The 23,484-nt window shown below is 36.7% G+C and overlaps 1 protein-coding gene across 1 annotated transcript; it reads left to right on the forward strand.

Moving 5' to 3' along the window:
* The first annotated feature begins 53 nt into the window (after positions 1 to 53).
* TTF2 (transcription termination factor 2) lies at positions 54 to 21,548 on the forward strand. Its single transcript, XM_087721370.1, has 23 exons — positions 54 to 195; positions 1,318 to 1,429; positions 2,024 to 2,110; positions 2,212 to 2,278; positions 2,865 to 3,815; positions 4,984 to 5,110; positions 5,670 to 5,834; positions 6,346 to 6,503; positions 8,416 to 8,497; positions 9,809 to 9,919; positions 10,324 to 10,474; positions 11,081 to 11,183; positions 11,801 to 11,991; positions 12,543 to 12,696; positions 13,494 to 13,585; positions 15,784 to 15,860; positions 16,130 to 16,272; positions 16,365 to 16,535; positions 17,322 to 17,374; positions 19,401 to 19,554; positions 19,916 to 19,998; positions 20,954 to 21,028; positions 21,312 to 21,548. The coding sequence occupies exons 1-23, from the start codon at positions 168 to 170 to the stop codon at positions 21,454 to 21,456; spliced, it is 3,480 nt and encodes a 1,159-aa protein (XP_087577496.1). The 5' UTR covers positions 54 to 167; the 3' UTR covers positions 21,457 to 21,548.
* The last annotated feature ends 1,936 nt before the right edge of the window (positions 21,549 to 23,484 follow it).

The following is a 23,484-nucleotide window of genomic DNA, read 5'->3' on the forward strand; positions in this document are numbered from 1 at the left end:
AAATTCTGATTGGCTCCACCGGGAGAGGAAAATAAGGGGATTGGCAGCTTTGAAGCCAAGTGGGCCTGCCGACTCCCGGGAAAGCGAAAGTGTCCTTCCCTTTTCTCCGGTTAGGATTTGATTGCTGTGAAGGGAATCCCTAGACAGAGCTTTAGAGATTGAGCCCTATGGAGAAAGTGTTGTGCTCTGCTCACGGTGAGATCGTAGGAGGGTGGACGGGGTGATGAGCAGGAAACCTTGACCGAGGTGTCAAGAATGGCTTGTAAAATTCGAAGATGATCGGGCTCCCCCACCCCCCGTTAGTTTTTTTCTAATAGTAACTACTTAATGCAGTGCCGGGGGGGGGGGAGCAGGTAGATTATTACATACGTAAATGTGCAAGTTAAAGTATGATTGGGAGTAGGTTTAAAACATTTGCTTCCTGATTTGAAGCAATAAAGGGCTCCTGTCCTCCTCCCCTGCCCCATTTGCAGAAAGTAAAAGCCCTTCCTGGTCACACGTAGCACCATAAGCAGAAAATCTCCCCTCCCTCCCGCTTTAGGGCACTACTGCAGTACAAATAAGCTTCGTTTTATAAAATCAAAACGTGATATTGATCAAGGGAATTTTTGCTTGTTAAAAAGGGATTAAAGTAATGTGGTTGAAAGATTTCATATAGGACAGGATGCAGCTCAGAAATCGAGGGTGCCTTTTGTTAACCAATAAAGCAAAAATCAGGCTCCCAGGAATCCTCAGTTATATTCATCAAATGGCACACAAATATTTTTCTATAATATTAGGCATGATCGTCTTTCTGGTCTGTTTGTTTTTTCTCTCAACCTAACTCTCCTCACAAGATGATAAATGGGAAGCTGAGTAAAATTGGAAATCCTGGGGAGGATTTTGGGGAAGAAACTTACTGATAGCAATAAGTTTCTAAAAGGCGTTATATAGGAAAAGACCACCAGACTTGTCTCAATTATTCCTGAAAGCCAGACCCAGAAAATGCATTTGTGTTTGTGTATGTCTGTATTAAGTCATAGGATATTTAAGTTATTAAAAGCAGTTTGATTGTAGAATCAGTTTAACTACTGCTATTTATGCTCCCTTTTCTTTGTGTCTGGATAAACATTTGGAGGTAAAGTTACAGTTTGGGTTCCTGCTCTCAGCAGGGTGGGCTTGGTAATCTAAGCAGCATTTTCTATTCTAAGAACCACAGATAAAATATAAAATTGATATATGAGCCTTCTGAATATTTGAAGTGATTTTTTAAATTAGTTGGCTTGGTACTTTCCTATCTCTGATTGAACTTCATACTTTCATTTCCTTCCCATTCAGGATTTCCCTGTTTTTTGAAGACTGGAAACAGAGATGGCCCAAGTAAAGGCAAAAGCTTTTATATCTGTGGAATCCAAAATCAGGAGCCATGCGGCTTTGTGCTCCCCACTGAGTAAGTTGGATTTAAAAAATACAAGCTTGGAGAATCATCAGTTGCTCACCTACTGTTCAGCAGTTGTTTATCAGAAAGTAATACCTGTGCTACTTTAACATAGTAAACTATTTCTAAATATCTATCACTCTATATCCATTCATAATTGAAATATAGTTTTATATTTAGTTTATAATTTTAGTTGGAATGATAAAAAGGTATCATGGGAAATACATTTGTGCCATAATTATACAATGTCTTCTTTGAAGTTGAAATGTTAGTTGCCTGCTTCTGCAGAAGCTTAAAGATTCTATTAAAGGGTTAAATATTCTAAATATTGGAGCCTTTAATCGATTTTTGTACTGTTTATTTTACATCTTACTATGCTTTTTGAGCCCTTTTTATAAAACATTTTATTGTAGCTGGATTTACAAGTGCTTGTCCCCAAGGTAGGTGAGAAGAAGGCCATTAATTCTTGTATCCGCTTTATAATACTGAGAGGGAGGGTAGCCAGGTTTAAATATTTTCACCATCTTTGATACTACTGAGGTAGCATAGACAGTTATTTTTTCTGTGACAAATATCTGTGTAAATAATTGCCTTTTCTTTCTATAGTCTTTCTCCTTCTCATTGCTTGGTGCATGAAGAATATATAGTGGAGCTGCAAGTTTTGGTTAAGCAAGCAAAAACAGACCTGTACAGGTATATTTTCAGAGGGACATTTGATGCTTTGACAGTGTCAATTAATTAATATTCAGAATTTATACCCAGTGTGATAATCCATGTTTTGTTTTCTAAACCAGATTGTTTTATCGATGCAGTAAAGGTAAAACCGAAGGGAAAAAAATGTGTGGAAATGTCCCCTGGCAGGTATACCATGACTATTTAAGTTTACATCTTTATAATAATTAGATATCTGAAGCTCTTGTACCTTGATTTATTACTATTTCTTTATCTTCTTCTATTCATCATGATATGAACTACTATTCCAGATTAATTATGGGAAGTTCTAAAAAAAAATAGCAGAATAAAATTTGCTTTTCAGAAAAGAACTAATATTTTTGTTAAAGACATTTAGTGGATATTAGTGAAAACTGAAGACAACATTAATAAAACATCAACTAAATATTCACCAACGTGATATTTATAACTGGAGATTTCCAACAGATTTTATCGCTTTGAAATTGAGACCAAGAGCCCAGGGTAGAGAGAGAGGATGTTGAGTTGGTTATAATAATCTGAATTAGGATGATAATATAGAACCACATAATGTAGAAAAATCATTATATAATTAGTAGTTGCATAACTTATGAATGATCAATAATTGCTACTTATTATAGTTAGCAACTTTGCAAGATATATAAAAATTAAGGTATTTCTCAATTTGCCTGTTAAAAAACTAGAGAAGATACTGTAATTTAAATGTATACTAATATTTCATGTTGCTGTTTTATAGGATTCAAATGCCAGTGAACTGCCAGCTCATCCACAATCTCAGCATACTTTGGAATTGCTGCATGATCATACAAATGAAAGAAACCCATTCAAAGTTTCCAGCAGGAATCACAAGCAATTTCCTTACAAAAAAATGAATGAAGATGGAGACAGAAATTCAGGAGAAAAAGAAAATCAGAAAAGAAATGTTCAGACCTCTGATGGAGAACAGCCACCCAATTCACAGACTTTGTCTATCAAGAAGGAATTTTCATCAGCTGTGCACATAAAAAACAAAGATTTTGAAGACAAACATGAAGGTTTATCCAGAGAAGAAACAAAAACGGAAATAAAATCACATGAGCCTCAGACTGAAAGCAAAAAAACATTAGATACACATAAAAGTAATTTGAGCAAAAGATTTGAGATGTCTTCTAGCCACATGCAAGAGGATTCATCTTTGAGGTTTACTAAACATGATTTGCTGAAAAATGAAAATCTAAAACAATCATTGTCAGGCGTCAGCCACACATCAAGCATAAAACCTATTAATGGAGAAAAACTTGGAAATGATGAATCAGAAACCTGTAGAAGCAAAACAGTTACGATGAAAAAAAGTAGCAACTGGAAAACAGAAGAAAAAACACTGCTACCCAAAGAGTTTGTGACTATTCAGGAACCAAGAAGCTTCTCAGTAGAACTTGCTGGAGACAGTATAGCAAAAAAACCAATACTATTTGAGACGGAGAAAACTCCAGAACAGCAAAAGTGTACAGAGAAACATTTGGACAGTGATAAACAAGAAACACTGGTGTCGTTCAATGAGCAGGCAATTGATTCCCAGCAAGGAAAGGATTGCATTCAGAAAAAATCACCTTCCATATTGTCTGAAGTAGCTTCTTTGCAAATGGCTAACAGCATGGATAACAAAACCCTTCACAGCCAACTTTCAGCTCAGCTGAATCAGAAGCAGGTATAATCTCTTCTTGCATCTAAGTATTAATTTTTCAGTGAACCAAAATATTTTCTGTATCAAAATATTAGTTTCTTATTCTGTACTAAACTGCTAAGGCAGATTGGGCTATTCATAGCCCTTTAAAAGTTATTTTATTACAAACTAGCCGATAACCCAGCATTGCCCAGGTATTTATTTATAGGGGGGAAATGTCTGCACCAAACGTAATTTCTAATGTTGGGTTTTCCCCCTTACCAGAGGGAGCCCCCTCGTGGAGTACTTTGAAGCCGTTACCATGGCAACTCCACTGCACTGTACAGTAGAATCCATTTTACGTAATACAGTAGAAGCCATTTTAAGGCACAACAGGCTGCATCTTAACAGAACACACACACCTGAAGGGTGTTAGGGGTGTCTTACCCCCACAGTATTTTTTTTCCTGGAAGTAAGTCATTGTGTACCAAGTTTGGTTAAAATTGCTCAAGGTGTTTCAGAGTTATGCTGGAACACGCACACAAACACACAGACACAGATTATATATATATATATATATATATATATATATATATATATATATATATATATATATATATATATATATATATATATATATATATATATATATATATATATATATATATATATATATATATATATATATATATATATATATATATATATATATATATATATATATATATATATATATATATATATATATATATATATATATATATATATATATATATATATATTCCCAGCAGTCTCTTTAAGGTCCTAGATGGTCTACTTGAGAATGAAGGCATAAGATTTAACAGTTGCATTGCCTTAGGGATAATTTGCAGAAGGCTAGATTTCTAAGTAAACTGAAACAAGTAATACATGGGGCCAGAGCCCAAAGTGTATGACTGCTTTATCCCTTTTTCCTTCTTTCAGAAGCTGTCTTTTCCCCCAAGCAGTAGATTGCACAGAAAATACTGGTAGTTTTTAGAGTTAGAGAGGAAGGGAAACATAGACATGAATAAGAGTTTGCGCATATTAACCATTATTCTGATAAACACATTTCATTTAAATATTTCATCTATGGAGAAAATAAAAGTGAGTTAAATTACTTAGCCTATTAGTAAGTAATCAGTAATGTAACGTCTCTTCTTCCCCTTTGGTTTTTTTTTTAACTTGTCTATAGAGGACTTTGAAAACAGTGAATGTGCAAGCTCTCCCAGATAAGGGTGAACGATTATTAAAGCAAGTTCAGGAACTAGAAGCTGCCCTTAGCTCTTTGAACCTGGAAGCAGAAGAATGTACAAAGGAAGGTAAACCTTTTTAATAACAGAATGGTAGCATTATGCAATTTCTCTTAAGTTTCACCTACCGTATCCCCCCAAAAAATAAGGCAGGGTCTTATGTTCTTTTGACCCCCGAAATAAGCACTTGGCCTTATTTTTGGGGAGGTCTTATTATTTTTAAGGTGCAGGAGGCGTTGAGCGTGGTCACCTCATGGCTACTGCTGTGTTGCAATATTTTCAGGGAAAAGCTTATTTTAGCACATGCACTCAAAAGCCCGATTGATCTTATTATCCAGGGAAGTCTTATTTTCAGGGAAACAGGGTACTATATTTCCACAGAGATAAATCCTTGGAAAGCAGGCAGGCTAATATTGGATGAGGTGTTTGCTGTTAAATTATCTTGAAGTATCTATTTAAATAGTCAGAAACATTTCTGGGTTGGGCTCATCACTAATACAATACCTGGATCCATGTTACAGAATAAAATCATAGTTGATATGTGACTAGTAGAAAACTCTCTTCTATTTGCATTCTGAAATTAGCCTATCCGGAAAAATCAGCCCAAATTATTTTCTTCACGTTTCAGACAATTTTTGCAGAACAGCAGATGTGAGGCATAAGAAGATGCAGCCTGATCTGCTCACCAAAGTCAACCTAATGCAGCCAGATGCTGTCATGGAGAAAGAGCCACAGTTTTTAAAGAAGAATCCTGTGCCTAGTTCTTTGGAACTCCATCTTCCTTGGGGATCCCGTGAGTTATGCTATAATACTTTTAAAAATATATGAAGAAAGGAATAAACGTACCGATATAAAAAAGGAATGTGGAATATACACTATATTGCCAAAAGTATTCGCTCACAACTGAATCTGATTATGTGGATGGGTGAGCGAATACTTTTGGCAATATAGTGTATCTTAATAATGAAAAAAAATCAAAACTTATTATTTCATTGACTCTCAAGTTTACAAATGGAAAGTGGGGGGAGGGAGCATAAATGCAATATAGGATTTTGTTCATCGGTTTTCAAGAAATAACATTTTCATGAAGACCTTGTCTTGATCTATTTGATGGGTGATCCTATATCAAACTCGTCATGATACATGACGTATCGTGACTTTTTTCCCCATTTGCTAAACTGGACGTGGGTGTGGCCAGCACGTGACGCATCTGGCCCACGGGCCGCAGGTTTGACACTCCTGTGTGAACGACTTTGGCACAACAAGTTTAAAATTGTTGTATAACTTCTGAAATTGATTTCTAGATGATTTTAAAAGGAATATGCTTTATGGAGGCCCAATGAGCAATGATCAACTTCAGGCAGTACAAAATGCTACAAGTGATGCAATTAATCAGCTCCATAAATCTCTTGAAAGTTGCCCCACAGAAACGTCTATTGGCGAAGATCCCCCTGGATTGAAAGTAAGTGAAAACAAAAGGAAAACTTTATAAAGCTTTCCTTCCTGTAATGTTCTCAATCAATGTGTCACCACTTAAAGAGCATTCATAAAGTGCCCTAAAATTCAAGATGAGTTTTTGCACAGAGGAGGAAGCAATGTAATTGAAATACTTTGCTTACAATATTCTGGTTTCAATAAAGCCTATTTACTAAAGCTTTGTTTTCATTTCCGATAAGAGTGTTTAAATTTTTTTCAGGCAAAGAGTGTGAGGTCTCACCTAAAATTATTAGGGCTGCAACAGCAGCATTAAATATCTATGAATTTTAGTAAATTGAAGAGATGGTATGATCCAAATTAAACATAACAAATGGCAGATTTATTTCATAAACTTAATATTCAAGCTACTTTGTTGAGCAATCATTCCTATCATATATATTTATATTATATGGAAAAACAAACAAAAGCAAGAAGTATATATTCAGGTAGTCCACATTTAGCAATTGCTTGTTTGGTTACCCTTCATAGTTATGATAGTGATGAAAAAGTAACATAACTACTGGTCATTATATTTATGAACTTTTTAGGTCTGTAAAGCTGCTGTGGCCTAGAGGTGGAGCTCTTACCTTACAATCAGGAGTTTGTGAGTTCGATCCTAGGCAGTGGCAGATGTAGGGTTTCCTGCTTGGACAGGGGGTTGGACTAGATCAGTGATCCCCAACCCCCGGTCCGTGGAGTACCCGGCACCGGGCCGCGCAGCGGCCGGGGGCCATGATCGCTGCAGCGGCTGGGGGCCATGATCGCTGCAGCGGCCGGGGGCCATGATCGCTGCAGCGGCCGGGGGCCATAGTTTCTTTCTGTATGCAAATTAGGGCTAACTGGCACAAGGGGTGTTACTGGACCGCTGGTGGCACTCTGACCTCACCAGCGGCCCACCGCCCCCCTGTGTCCAGCGCCGCCCTTCTCATTCCTTTTCAGCGCTTCAGCGCTGGCCGATTCCTGAAAAAAACCTAAGAGCGCCTGCGCAGCTACGTAGGGCTAGCGTAGACAGCGCTAGTAGCGTAGCCTTGCACTTTATATTTATGTAATTGTATTTTATTTTGTAAGGCATGTTTAAATACAATAAAATAAAAGTTGTTTAATCAAAACAGTCTGATATATAAACAATCAATGTGTCGTCGCGAACAACGCCCCCCCACCCCTGCGCGCGCTCAGCGGGCCATGGTAAAATTATCAAAGGCTGACTGGTCCGCGGCGATAAAAAGGTTGGGGACCACTGGACTAGATGACCTGCAAGGTCCCTTCCAACTCTGTTAATCTGTAAAGTAAAACTGAAGTAAAATCATAAGCACAGAAAATTGCCCGTCCCAATTGTAGTTGCCAATCTAGTACAACATGTATTATACAACTTTAACTTATTAATACATAAAAGTATATATTAATGTAATGAAGAATTAAAATTAACAATATAAACTGATAAATGCAGTCCAGCATCATAAATATTCATGGGTTGGGTTTTTTTTGTATTGTTTGTGATGTGTTGTTGGCCACCCAAAATTTCATCTACAGGGTGGGCATTAATCTAAATCAGTTTAATAAAAATAATCCTATAAATTTGGTTCATAATAGAATATTTCTTTATTCTGGAATACTTGAGATAGAGAGATAAACTTTTGAGACCATTGTGTAATTGAGAGAAAATAAACATGTTTAGTAATAATCATATTAGTATTTTTTAGGAGAAGCTACTTTTTGATTTAATGTAAAGGATATCTGCCATTAGTAACAAAAAATAAATTAGGTTGACTAGACGATCGTGGACCTTAAGTACTTGTAGACCCTCAGTACTACAGATTGCCAATGCTTACTATATTTATGTATAAGTACAAAATAATATTAGATTTTATAATAGAAGTTGATTCCTTGTTTTTTTCCAGGTTTCTCTATTGCTGCATCAAAAGCAAGCCCTTAGTTGGCTTTTGTGGAGAGAGAATCAGAAGCCATGTGGAGGAATTCTGGGTAACATGTATAGCAAAATAGCCCAAAGGTTCAAAGTCGGAAGCCCTGAAAGCCCAGAGTTCATGGTTTTCATATCATAGCCCCATGTTCTGCGCCATGGTTTGGTAGTTCATGCTGCCATTACTAATCTTCAATCCTGTGTGTGTATAAGAGAGTGGACTTTCAAAGTTGTGCAACCCTACAATTAAAAGACCAAAATGCAAAAAAGAAAAGAAAAAGAGGGTGATAACCTCCTTGCCATGTACATACTCTGTTTTCCCGAAAATAAAACCTCCCCGGCTAATAAGCATGCGCCAAAATAAGCCCTCCCCGAAAATATTGCAACACAGCAGCAGTCATGAAGTGACCACCCATGTTGCCTCCTGCACCTCAAAAATAATAAGACCTCTCCAAAAATAAGGCCAACCGTTTGTTTGGTGGTCAAAAGAGAATAAGACCTGTCTTATTTTCGAGAAAACACAGTATGTGATTGAAATTTCAGCTTTCCCTGTTCCACTTCAGGGGAAATATATCCATCTCACAGGAGATAAAATAAGTACAATTTAATTTTTTAAACAACTGAAACAATAAATCCTAATTTCTAACTGTAAATACCCAAAATGCAAACATTCACTGTTGACTGCTTGGTTTAAAAACCAACCTGCAACAGAAAATATACTCCAAGATTCACAGTGTGAAACTGGTTTGTTGTAACCAGTTGTCTAGATTTTAGAAAAGATATTGCAAAGATCCTAATGTACAAGTCTGATCACAAACTCTTCTAAATAAAGCAAGTACCTTCATGTCCTGCCTGAAGAAGAATGAGCGAAAAGCTGACAACCCAGTTTGATAATCTTTTTCAGAGAATTAGACACAATTAGGCTTATTACCTCAGTGAAAATAAACAATTGAGCAGAAAAAACTAGGGGGTTTTTTTGTATTGAAAATTTATGTTCTCTCTATTTCTTCCTTGAAATTTCCTGCTGTTTATTGCAGTATTAAACTCCACCCTTGGTTCAACAAGTTCCTTCTTGAATTCTACCCTTCAGTTTTTAAAACTTACTCTCTGTGGAAATATAATTTACAGTAGGATTTTAATTTTAATTCTCAGAAGTGGAGGTTGGTTTCGACTACAATTTAGCCACTTTCCCAGACAAAATTTAATCCATCCATTTTTCTTTAATGATTTTTAAATAAAAGTGGAAAAATGTAGAATTATTAGTGGAAAACAGTATCCAAATGGAAGATGAGAAGACTCAAAAATGAATCAGAGTTAAGGTATCCATGTACATAAATCCATATTTTTGTTTTGTTTTGTTTTGTTTTTTCCAGCTGATGATATGGGCTTAGGAAAGACTTTAACAATGATTGCCCTCATCCTGGCCCAAAAGTGCACAGAAAAAGAAAAAGAGAAGAAATTAGACCTTTGGATGTCCAAACAAGGTACAAAAATAAAAATCACTATCTCTCAACTCATTTACATTGGATTACTCATTTAATTGGATTATTTATGGTTAATTGTTTAGAAAAGAAATATGGAAATATAAAAACTTAAAAATAAGTTTTTAAAAATATCTCCATGAACTATTTATGTAGGAAAGTTAGGTATTGGCAGATTGATAACTAGATTAGGTGAAATATTAAAACTGTAGGGAAAAAATCCTAAGGAAAAGAGTTCCTTCTCTCCACCAACAGAATCTGTGGCCATGAAATACTGACCATTAGGAAAGATCTAAAGCTGATGTTAGGGAGGGAAAATATGAGGGGCCAGAATCCTGAAGAGACATATGATGCACTGTGGTACTTTGTTTAAGTCCCATTTCACCTGGTAACTTTTGCATTTTCAGGTTCTATTGATACCTGTTCACACGGTACCTTAATTGTCTGTCCTGCATCTTTGATTCATCACTGGAAAAAGGAAGTGGAAAAATACGTAAAACATGGCAAGTTGAAAGTGTACTTATACCATGGACCTAACCGAATTAAGAATGCTAGTATGTAAGTGCAACAATAATGTTAATATGTAACGTACTTTGCCCTATGCTATTGGTTTGATATGTTTGGATACTGAAAGACAAGCATGGTTGTAAAGCCATTTAAGAATAAAAGCACAATGACATTTCAGCTCTGACTTAGGCCTACAATTTCAGTAGTCATCTTCAGCCCTCATTAGTTAGTAATGAGTATCTCAGCTTACTCTACAGACAGTGCTGTTGTCAGGGCTATTCAGCAATATAACCAAGGATATAGATTTATTCAGTGCAGAGTTTCCTTTGAAAACTGATCTGGAATACCCTAAATTTATCATAGAAATATTGGTGATTTACTCAGTTGTGTACTTGTTCATAGCAGTTGTGTTTCGGTACATCTTTCTGAAGTTGATAAAAATATGGTCCCAGTTGGGGACTGCCTGTAATTGTGTGATGGAACTAGAAGCAGCTGTCTGCTGATTTGGTTGTTCCTTTCCCCAGGTTTGGAAACATACAATTCATTAGAAACTTTGAAAGGAGCCACACTTATTATTCATCAACATTAAAATTAAAAACAGGAAGGTAATTCTGAGATGCCAGATTTTTTACTAACTATTTCTCCTTGTCTTTGCAGCCTTTCTCAAAATGAGATTGTTATCACTACCTACAGTATTCTAGCCAAGGAAATTCCTGTACAAAAGGAAGAAGTAGATGTTGCTAAAGATTGTCTAGTACAGGTGACTGTAATGTGCTAAAATGATTTTAAAATAGAATCAAGGAATCACTCTGTTGAGATAAAGACTATATTTAAACATAGACAGATCTGTGAACCTTGGTGTAGAATGATTTGTGCTGGAGTGGTTACAGATTTATTTGTTATAATTCAGTAGATTATGACTTTTCTGGTGTGTTTGTATTTGCATCGAAATAATTCTCAATGTAGCCTTAATTGTATGCTGCAAAAGCAAGTAGTAAAGATGAAATCAATTTAAAATATATTTTATTTATGTCTATTTGAATATGAACACCACATTCAGACTCCAGGTAAACTTTATGGCATTTAATTGAAGGAGTGAAATGGTTTCTTAATGTTTCAGATTAAGATACTTTTGATCTTTAAAAAAAGCTCTTTACATATTTATCTGATCTACAATTTTCAGACAAATTGGTGAATCCAATTAATTTCATACTTTTAATGTTCTGATGTCTTCAGCACAAAACAGTATTGCAGTACATTTTAGAACATGTATGTTGAGAAAAGATGTCTTACATGTATACTGCTAGATGCGCTAAATTCAAATGTTCTAGTATTTTTGCAAACATCACAGACTAATGCTGAAATCTGTTTCTCTAGGATAAATCACTTCCTTTCTGTCCTCTGGCATGCATACGCTGGGCTCGAATTATACTGGATGAAGCCCACAATATCAAAAACCCCAAAGTGCAGGCCTCAATAGCTGCTTGTAAACTGAGAGCTACTGCCAGATGGGCTGTCACTGGAACACCCATTCAGAACAACCTCTTGGATATGTACTCTTTGCTTAAGTAAGTTAATCACATTAAGGAGCAGCAGACAGAGGCTTTGTAAATTAAGCATGTTTCTTTGTTTCTTTCTTAAATGGGTGTTGTCTTCCTTTTTCTATCATACATGCTTATATTTTGTAATTGTAAAGGAGAGGTCTATGGAGATTCTCATTCATCCAGTCATGGTTGTCCCAAGGGTGTTTTTTTTCAAGAGGTAACTGGACTTTCTGGATTTTCTTTGATGACGTTTCGCTTCTCATCCAAGAAGCTTCTTCAGCTCTGACACACACACACACACACACCATCCAGTGAGAGCTGAAGAAGCTTCTTGGATGAGAAGCAAAATGTCTTCAAAGAAAAACCAGAAAGTCCAGTTGCCTCTTGAAAAAAAACACCTTTGAAAAGGAGAGGCTAACTTAATATAAGCCTAATACAAGACTTTTGTTGACATGTTGAGCTTACATTTTGCCAGTAGTTTTAAATGTAAAGTGATTTGTCCTGAATCTGTTAATCCTCAACAGCAGTGTCTCACCTGTCTCTACTGCCTTCCTCTTACTGCCTTTTACCCACAGATTTCTTCGTTGTTCTCCTTTTGATGAGTTTAAGGTATGGAAGAGCCAAGTTGATAATAACACAAGAAAAGGAGGAGAGAGATTGATTATTTTAACCAAGAGTCTCTTACTACGAAGAACTAAAGACCAGCTTGATTCATCTGGCAAGCCTTTGGTAATAACGTCTCTCCATTTATTTTGCTATTCCTCTCTCCTTAATAAATCACAAAATTACAGTTTTTCTTGCCCAAATGTGAAAATAGAGTATACTACTTTTTAATTAATTAGACAGATTTTATTTTAAACTCAAATATTTTCTTTTTATACTATTCTATGTATAAAAAACAATGCAACTTAAATATTGGTGACAAATACCAGCTCAGTGTAGCTAAAAGGAAGTAGAACAAAATCACGTATACTCTTCATTCCTCACTCCTCAGCATTTTTGTCCAGCATCAGATCTTCCCCATAGCAATAAAAGTTTAATTTTTAAAAATGCAAAATTTGAAAATAAGATGTTTACATTGTTTACTTTTACCAAACTGAAATTTAAAATGTTGTACTATGTGCTCCTAGTCTCCAAGTTTTATTATACTTGATTATTAATAGTATTTTTTTAAAAAAAATGTTAAGGCAACAGATTTTTGAATCAACATAGTTGTTCCATTGCTTAGATAAATCTATGTTTGAGATGTTAAATATTCTGCAAAATTTTCTTATTAGATGTATTATTACCTGGCTGGGCTTCAGGGATTTTTTATGTTCTGTCAGCACAAAACAGCATATAATGTGTCAGTATTTTGTTCACATAGCATCTGTATAGTTCTAGGCCTGGGCATGTAATGAAAAATGAGTCCTCTGCATTTTTCATAGGACAAAACAGTTTTTGACTTTATTAATTTTGAGTACCTGAATTGCACTAATCCTGTTGGTACAGTCTTTTAAATTGTTCTGGTTCTTCGTTCCCTTTAGATATCTCTGCCTCAGCGTTGTGTTCAGGTACACAGATTGAAACTCTCTGAAGATGAACAGTCAGTATATGATGTACTTTTCAAACGATCAAGGTGCGATGCCTGTAAATTTATAAATGTATCTGTAAACTTAGTTTCAGTGATTAGCTCTGTTTTGAGAGTGCAATGCTCCTTCTTGTGAGAAGCATTTCTGGACAGTATCTAACCTTGCTTTGTTTTCTTTCTGATGTGAGGTCTGTATTTCCATCTGTTTAAAACACAGAGAAATCAGTTGTCTGCATGGTAGAGTTACCTTCTCAGTGACACCTTCCCACAAAAGATTGATGCTTAGATATATGGATATAGTGAAGAAATAATTAAGATCTTAATAATGAATAATGAAATAGATATAATGAAGAACATTAGACCCTGAATCATTTTGTCATATTATGTATTTGCTTTCCCTTTGAAAATAACCTTTAGTTTCATAAATCAGAGGTATTATTTAATTTTTATATACCTTCCATTGTATGGTTAACATCCTGTCATTTAATTTAATATTCAGAGTGTTTAGTTTCATCCAAAGACAAGAGCCTTGGAAAGGAATCTCATTATTATATAAATAAACTGTAAGGTTTACTGATCAATTGGATCAGACTGGAAGTGATTAGTTTTGTCTTATAGCTTCTGCCTAAATTTTGTCTGTTGGTTTAAAATCATCAGAATTTTGCTATATTCCACAAAGTTGGGGTTGTTTGCTTTTTTATGTTACAAGATATCAAGCTCTCAGATCTCTTTATAATCTAGGAGGAGACTACATTTACAACAGGGTTTCTAAGAAAATATCTTGGAATATCTCCCTCCCCACTCCCAAGTGAGATCAGCTCCAACCCTCTGGAGCTTCCACAACTGCTTAAAGTCCAGCTCAGCCAATTGACTTGGGGTTCCATAGGGATGATTGATAGATTAATATCAGATCTCATCTGCTCATCCTGCTCCCTTCCCAACTTTTAGCAATTTTATTTTGTATTTTTATATTTTTGTAGTACTTTATATAGTTTTACCTTTTAACATTGTAAGGCACACAGAGTTACCCTGTGATAAGATGGGCAGCCAATAACTTTAATAAATAAAATAAATAAACAATGAAAGAGAGAAAAAGAGTTGCGTTCGCTTTTTATCTTTGGTGTGCACCACCATCATTATATGGCTCCGGAAAGGTTTTTTTTTTTTTCAAAAGGTTACGGCTTCCAACGTATTTTCTGCTCTTTCCTTAAAATATGAAATTACTAAATGATAATGGTAAATACTAAATGATGCAGTGGCTAAGATGCTGAGCTTGTCAATCAGAAAGGTCAGCAGTTCGGTGGTTCGAGTCCCTAGTGCCGCTTAACAGAATGAGCTCCCATTACTTGTCCCAGCTTCTGCCAACCTAGCAGTTCGAAAGCATGTGAAAATGCAAGTAGAAAAATAGGACCCACCTTTGGTGGGAAGGTAACAGCATTCCGTACGCTTTTGGCTTTTAGTCATGCTGGCCACATGAACACAGAGACTTCTTCGGACAGTGCTGGCTCTTCGGCTTTGAAAAAGAGATGAGCACCACCCCCTAGAGTCAGGAACAACTAGCACATATGTGGGAGGGGAACCTTTACCTAACTAAATGATACTTGTTAATCTCTCTGTTTACTGCAGATAATTCTCAATTTACAATCACAATTGAACCCAAATTTTATACTGTTAAGTGAGTTCTGCCCCGTTTTACATCCTTTCTTGCCACAGTTGTTAAATGAATCACTGCACTTGTTAAGTTAGCAACACAGTAACACAGTTAAGTGAATCTGACTTCCCCATTGTCTTCAGTTGTCAGGAGGTCACAAAAGATAATCACATGATCCTTGGACACAGCAGACATCATAAATATGAGTCAGTTGCCAAGTGTCTGATTTTGATCCCATGACCATGGGGATGCTGCAGTGGTTGTAAGTGTGAAACACTGTCCTAAGTCATTCTTCAGTACTGTTGTAATGTTGAACTGTCACTAGACGAACTGCTGTAAGTTAAGGACTACCTGTACTTCAAATATTTTCACTTGCTCTCCATGTTATGTTCATAATGTTATAGTGATTTGAGATCAATCCCTTAATAAACTGCATTTTCTTTTTGGCCAAGGGTTTCGTGGTGGCACCAGATTAGCTGGCTGACCATGCAAAGATGCAAGTCATTGCATCTTTGTTTGTTTGTCTTGAGTTTGCATAAAAACAGGGAAAGAGACCTTCATTCAAGTTGCTTTGTTATGCTTTCTTGATGTTTAGGTCAACACTGCAGTCTTTTCTCAAACACCAGGAAACTTTGCATACAGGCTATTCTGGAGACAACTTACTTACTATGGGTAAGGTATTAAATTTCTCTTGCACGCATGTAGAAATGTGTCAATAGGAATCTGATCAGGCTGTTCAACAGTTTTGTTGCTGTTTTTGTAACCTTGTTAGGGAGGAAACCTATTAATAGGAAAGCTAATTCTCCTATCCACTGCTTTGGCTTCCCACCTTCAAATTGTAATGATAGCTTTCAGAAATCATATTGCACACTTCTGATATAAATTCTGTTTTTAGCCTCAGAGTTTTGTCTTTGATACATATGCAGTTTCATCTTTGATAGGAGCACAGCAGTTTAAAATGGGTCAGCAAGATTCCTCAGGAAAGATGGTGAAAGACAGGTTTCCCGGGTCCACCACTATTCACATCCTATCCCTCTTGCTGAGGCTTCGTCAATGCTGCTGTCATCTTTCTTTGCTGAAAGTGGTAATTATGGCTTATAACTATTCATCCCTTCTAGTGGAGATTGTTTGAGTTCAGAAATTGTAGATGCTTGGCAATATCTTTTTTTCTTTCAGGCTCTTGACCAGGCTAACATGAATAGCGAAGGCATCTCTCTGTCAATGGAAGAGCAACTCAGTGCTTTAACTCTATCTGAACCTGAGAGCAGTGATCCACTCTCAATGGTGAAACTCTTCGGTACAGCTTTTGGTGCTGATCTTTTTGAAATGACCAAGCAGAGCACGAAGGTAGGAAGACAATGGCAGTCTTTCCAGGGAATCCCAGATTTGGTGTCATTTTTAACAAAAGTAAGGAGGGGAAAAGGATTTTCTATGTGTGTGTGTGTGCTGTATTTTTCGGACTATAAGACACTCCGAAGCATAAGAAGCACCTAGTTTTTGTGGAGGAAAACAAGGGGAAAAAAATCTGCGTCCCAGCAATTTGCCTCCTTGCAGCAAACAGAAAACTGCATGGTCAGCTTCAGCACAGCCTGATTTAGCACGAGCAGCTGGTTAGCGGTTGGATCAGCCTCCCGGAATACCGCCTATCAACTGTTCCAGGCTGCAGGGATTGCCACCCATCGCCGCCGCCACTTCTTCCCACCTCCATGAACCCCATTTTCAGCCTCCGCGCATCCTGTTTTCAGCCTCCATGTGTCCCATTTTCGGCTTACACATGTCCCATTTTCAGCCCATTCCAGGCGGTGGGGATCCAGAACAGCTTGCATTAAAACTGATGATTGCAATTATTCAGTTTTAAAAAATAATTACTTATTTAGCTTGTTTTCCTTTCTCCTCCCATTCCGTTTTCATTTATTACCTTTTTTTTAAATTAGTTAACCTAATGGAGAAATTGTCTTATTTCCTATTGAACTTATTAAGCTCATTAATAGTCTTTTCAGATAACAGCAAAATAAAAATGCTTTAAAACAATAAAGCTCCAGTTTTGAGTTTTAAGTGCGATTGAACTTACTTCTAACTGGTTTAATATTAGGCAGGCTTACTATTATGTGTTCTTTCCTCTCATCCTTTTAGATTTCCCATCTGTTAGAAGAACTGAAGGGAATTCAAAAACATTCTCAAAAATGGTGAGCATAGCCATAATAAGGAATGTTGTGTCAAGTCACCTCAGTATCTGAGCATACAGCAAAGCCTCAGCTACCTTCCTTTCTGCTGGCCTTGCTGTGCTCAATTGACCTTTGCTGCCTTTTTTTCTCCCTCTGCTGATGAGACTTGTTTAGCCAGGGAGCTCCTGGCCATGCTTATCCTTTTCTAAATTGCCTCTGCCTTCTTGGAATGCTTTGGAAGGCTTTGCAAGAAGGCAACTCCTTCCCCTCTCCAAGTCACAATGTCACAGATAGATTCCAACAAGCAGAGTCAGTGGAGAAACTGGCAATAAAATCTCAAGTTTCAGTCATGTGGTATCTTGCTTAATGACACAGTGGAAGTGACATTATGGTCATGTGATGTCTCACTTAATGAGCACATCACTTAGCAAGCATATAATGAAATGACTTCCTTTTTCATCACATCAAGAATTTTAATAACGTAGCAACTTCTCTTAAAATATAACAGACAATCTCTTTCCATATCCTCTTATCAATAACATCTTTAAAACATCAACAGTTCTGATCACCAAAGGTCCATTAAAAGTTACCAGAGATATCAACATATCTATTTTAACAGTGATCAAATATGCCAACTTTATATTCCTTTTTTTACTTTTAACAATCTTGATCATTGTATCTCTTCAAATAATGATCTAGAACCTGATTTCTTTTTCTTTGTCCAAAACTTTGGCATGCCTTTCTAGTAAATCCAATATAGGAAGAATATTGAGGTCACTTTCTGGGTTTGTTATATGTATAGTCCTTTTAATTATTAAGTCAGTGCTGGACTTCTTTTGTCAAGTATAAAATCTTTTTTTGTGGCCTGTTATTTCTAAATCCATTTTCGGATCAATTCAATCAGTCTTGTCCAGTACTAACTGTTCCTCTTCCATAACAGTTTTTAAACTCAGTGTATTTATAGATACAGAAATTCGAAAATAATCTTTAACATGTCCGATATTAAAACATTTTTCTGCCTTTTCTATTAGTAAGTGTAAAGTGTAAAAATTTAAGTGTTCTTCTCCTTTAATTGTTTATTTCCTTCTGGTTCCCTCTAGTGCAGGGAACCCCAACTTCCAGCCTGTGGCCCACTAACAGTCCTTGAGCGTTTCAGAACTGGGCTGTGGAAGTGGCAAGCATGTGTGTGCATGCATCCCCACTCATGTGAGCAGTGGGCAAGTGTGTACGTGGTTGCTTTCCCGCCATGCGCACAGAACCAGCCCCCTTTCCTCTCCCATTGGTCTGCAAATCTGAAAAGATTGGGGAACTCTGCTCTAATGACCAACTTTCTAAGTCTCATCCTGCCTTTAAAAAAAATGAATTGAAAACAAAAGCATTTTCCCATATAGCCTTATAATTAATTCCAAAATATTATTTCAAATCCATCTGGATACTCCATTTTTAATGTTCCAAAATCAAAGTTCTAATCACCCTTTTGTTGTTTACTCCACCCCCAAAAAATTGTGTTCTTAAATTTGTATTTAAAATGTCTTTATCATTGAAGGCAGCTCACATTGTATAGTAAAACATGTTGATCCAAAGGTTCTTAATAGCTGGAAAATAGTTACAAGAAAATTTCTGAAAATGATTAGAAAAGGCAGTCTGCAAACTCAGTGTCCTTTTAAAGGTGCCAGCTGACATTCCTTTGAATTTTCGAATTCTAAACCTGCCAGAAACCAAGTCGTACACTGTGTGGAAACACTTGTGGATGATCTCATATCCTCCCCTAATCCAGAGAGGAATTATCTACTTGTTGGCTTTTCATTCCATCACAATTATCAAATTTGCTTTTAGCTGAGACATCTTCGGTTCGCCATTTTTCCCCAGCATCATAATAACCATTTCCATTGTGTTACAAAATGTGTGTGTGCTTATTTATTGTTACATCAGTTATGCTAGACTGTACAGCATTGTGTAGATATCGAAGAAGGTGGGTGAACGTTTCTGAAACATATGGTTAGAACAAGAAACATTTTTTTTTTGCTTTGGTTTTCTACCTTTATAGTGTTGTTGTTTCTCAGTGGACAAGTATGCTAAAAATTGTGGCAATACATCTTGACAAGCTTGGTCTGAAACATGCCACAGTGGATGGTTCAGTAAACCCGAAACAGAGGATGGATATCATTGAAGAATTCAATAATAATCCTAAAGGAATCAAGGTATGAAAAAAGAACTCCAAGGTAATTATTTTTCACCACTGCTGCTTCAGAAAAACTATTTATAACTGTTAGGTATACACCTTAATGGGTTGATTTATTCATCATTAAGGCAAAGAAAAATTCCCTTGGTAACTTAGTGGATTTTGCTTTATATTTTCCCCATCTGGTACACCAGAAGTGTTGGATTACAACTCCCAATATTTCCAGTCATCATAGCCCAATTACAATATATATATATATAGGGACTACAGTATAAATCAATATTATTTATTATATTTATTATTAAATATTTATTATATTTATTATTAAATATTTATTATTATAAATAATAAACCAACTATCCCTCTTATTGTTCTCATAGGTATTGTTGATTTCACTTCTGGCTGGAGGTATTGGCCTTAATCTGGTTGGAGGAAACCACCTCTTCCTTCTAGACATGCACTGGTAAGAAAAAAAATATGTTGTTCCCAGTTACAGTAATTAAATCTGATTAAAAGAATTTCGTTATTAATTGAGGTTCCCAAATTGTGTCCTTAATTCTTTTTGTCATTTGTCATTCAAAACAACATGATACACACCTACACACCACTATTGGCTGTTTAATGAAATAAATCTAACATCTCCCTATATTTGCCAATTACTTTCTGAATTATTATATTTTCATCCTGCCTTATTTTATTTGTTCAACTGAAGATGACAAACATACCTGATACCCCTATTTTCCCTACAACAACACCTTGTGAGATGGGTTGGGCTGAGATTAAGTGATTGACCAAAGCTATCCAAATGGTTTTCATCCTAAAGGAGCTTAGACTTTTCTATGCCAGCACCTTAACTACTATACTGTGGTGGCGCAGTGGTTAGAATGCAGTACTGCAGGCTAATTCTGCTGACTGCCAGCAGTTTGGCAGTTCAATTCTCATTGGCTTAAGGTTGACTCTGCCTTCCATCCTTCCAAGGTCAGTAAACTGAAGACCCAGATTGTTGGGGGCAATATGCTGACTCTGTAAACTGCTTAGAGATGGCTGTAAAGCACTGTGAAGCAGTATATAAATACTATTGCTATATCATCTGGCTTTTCAGTTATCTTTTAATTGCTGCAGGTGGTGAGCTGTCAGTGGCTAATCTTATCCATTACTCTTTCCATATTGGATATTAACTGCATTGAACAGGATTTTAGGGTGCAATAGAACAAATAGAGAGGAAGAGGCAGATGAATAGATATTGGGAAAGATGCGGGATGCTATCATTGATTCTTCCAAGGAAAAGATGGATCTAACAAGATAGAAAGGGAAATCAATTGCTTGCCATTTGGCTCTGAAGTTAATTTGTATGAGAATTGTTTTCACTTTTCTTCTGTTGGTCATAAGTGCTTTGTTACTTTTCCCTTAAATATCAGGAATCCAGCACTAGAAGACCAAGCCTGTGACCGCATTTACCGGATGGGGCAGCAGAAGGATGTTAAGATCCATAGGTAGTGCTTCACAAAATGTCTTGCATCATTGCTATAGGTCTTGACAGAGGAATTGTGCCAAGTACTGAATAACAGAGCTGAAAATTGCATGAGTAAAATTACTTCAGTTTGACTACTGACTTTAAAGATTTATAGGAATTTCAATTTATGATTGTTCAACTAGTTCAGTCGCTTGATCCAGTGAAGAATTATCACTTTGCTGAAAACCATCTGGCAGTGTGTCAGAATTTATAGGAAAGGTGGTTTAAAAACTGACCTAATTGTACCTTGTGCTTGGGTTTAGGTTTGTCTGTGAAGGAACTGTGGAAGAAAAGATCTCAGAGCTTCAAACCAAGAAAAAAGAATTAGCCCAGAAGGTGTTGTCCGGAAAAGGAGAGTCCTTCACCAAACTTACTCTGGCTGATCTCAGACTTCTGTTTGGCATTTAGCTGTTCATTTTTTTAAATTTTATTTTGATACACAGAATAAAAGTGTGTTTAAGAAGTTCACTATTCTTTATTAATAAAATGGCTGAATGTTATGCTACAGCTCTTTTTATGCGTAAATAACTCCATGAAATTCCATGAAAAGAAGGACTTGCTTATTTATTAAATTTAGGTACTACCTATCTTATTGTCAGAGTAATTGTGAGCAATATTCAGTTAAAAGCATAAAAATCATATAAAAGTGTGGGACATCAGTAAAAGTAGATGGGTAGAAATAAAATTAAAATAAGTTATAAGGCAGGAGAAGGGCCTTAATGTGCCAACTATCTCCAGGGTTGCCTGCTGCTTTGTGAACCTCATGTGAGTTGGCATAGCCAAGTCTTCAAACTCTTTTGACAGACCAAGAGAGAAGATTCCCACCTCACCTCTAGGAGAAAATATTCCACGGGGCGGGGGCAACGGCAGAAAGCTCTCTTCATATCCTACCAAATTCTTTAGCTGATGAGGTCTGTAACATCTTCCCTGCCACCTTCCCAATAGGAAGGACTGATGCGACAGGGATAAGCGGCTAAGATGCTGAGCTTGTCGATCAGAAAGGTTAGCAGTTCAGTGGTTTGAATCCCTAGTGCCACGTAACTGCGGGAGCTCCTGTTACTTGTCCCAGCTTCTGCTAGCAGTTCGGAAGCATGTAAAAATGCAAGTAGAAAAATAGGAACCACCTTTGGTGGGAAGGTAACAGCATTCCATGCGCCTTCGGCTTTTTGTAATGCCGGCCACATGACCACGGAGACGTCTTCGGACAGCGCTGGCTCTTCGGCTTTGAAACAGAGATGAGCACACACCCCCCAAGAGTTGGGAACGACTAGCAAGGGGAACCTTTACCTATGTCATGTTAGCTTTAAAGATAATAACTCACACTTTGAACTGGAACCAGAAACAAACCAGCACCCAAAGCAGCTCATGCAGCAAAGATGTTACGTTTCATTCTTGGGGTACCCAAGATTGCTTTGCAACCACATTCTGCACCAATTGATACTTCAGATATTTTTCAGGGTAGCCCCATGTAAAGCGCATTGCAATGGTCAGATGGAGATGGCCAGGACATAAGTGACTGACAGGTTTCCTGATCCAGGAAGAGGCCTATCTGGCATACCACGCAGGTTGGCAAAAGTCCTCTTTGCCTCAACTACTGCCTGCTCCTTGAGCAGGAGTCATGATTCCAAGAGGACTGCCAGATTATGCACCTGGTCTACCTGAGTCTGCGAGCCCATCCATGACAAAGATGATAAACCCCTGGATACAGAGGAGCCCACTACTCACAGCCATTCTGCCTCACCTGGGTTCAGCAGAAGACTTGTTCCCCACCTGGGCCCCCACAATATGCCAATTTTCTGGTAACATCTATTCATATGCTACAACATACGTAAAGCTACTGCACCAGAAATTGAGCTATCCTTGTGATTTTAATGCAATAGGATTTATTATATAATGGTACTTTCATTTTACTGGGGAGTTTTTTTTTGGCTTTTGCTATAGCTCTTATGGTTCTTAGTCTTCAGATTGTTTATAAATTCCATAAATAAATAAGCAATTGTAGATAGAAATGCAGAAAGATGGGCATTTTTTCAATGTTCAGATGAGAACTGGTCATCCTGATGTTGATAAGATTTAACAATTTAACAGTGTTTTTTCATTCAATTGTACTAGTTAATGATAGATCTACTGTAGAAGTTGTTATATACATTCCTATGACAACTCCAGTTTCGCCCCGTTTTGTCAGACATCCACAGAAAAATCAGCTGAGGGAATGCAGAATAGCTGTCCAATGTGTGGATTATCAATACTTGACAAAAGAAGTCCAGTGCAGTAATTTTGACATTTACTGAATAATCCAAGAAACCAATAGCCAGTAATCTAAAAAGCTAATATTAAGAGCTTTTCTTAATATCAGCTTTTGTGTGGTCCTTTAAATTTGCTCTTTCACTATGTATGATTCAGCTACCTTTCTTAATGCTGTGTCCTGGTGAAAAA

This window comes from Thamnophis sirtalis, unplaced genomic scaffold (assembly GCF_051295495.1).
Source record: "Thamnophis sirtalis isolate CommonGarterSnake01/CBP01778 unplaced genomic scaffold, rThaSir2_p1.2 scaffold_8, whole genome shotgun sequence".
NCBI lineage: Eukaryota > Metazoa > Chordata > Lepidosauria > Squamata > Natricidae > Thamnophis > Thamnophis sirtalis.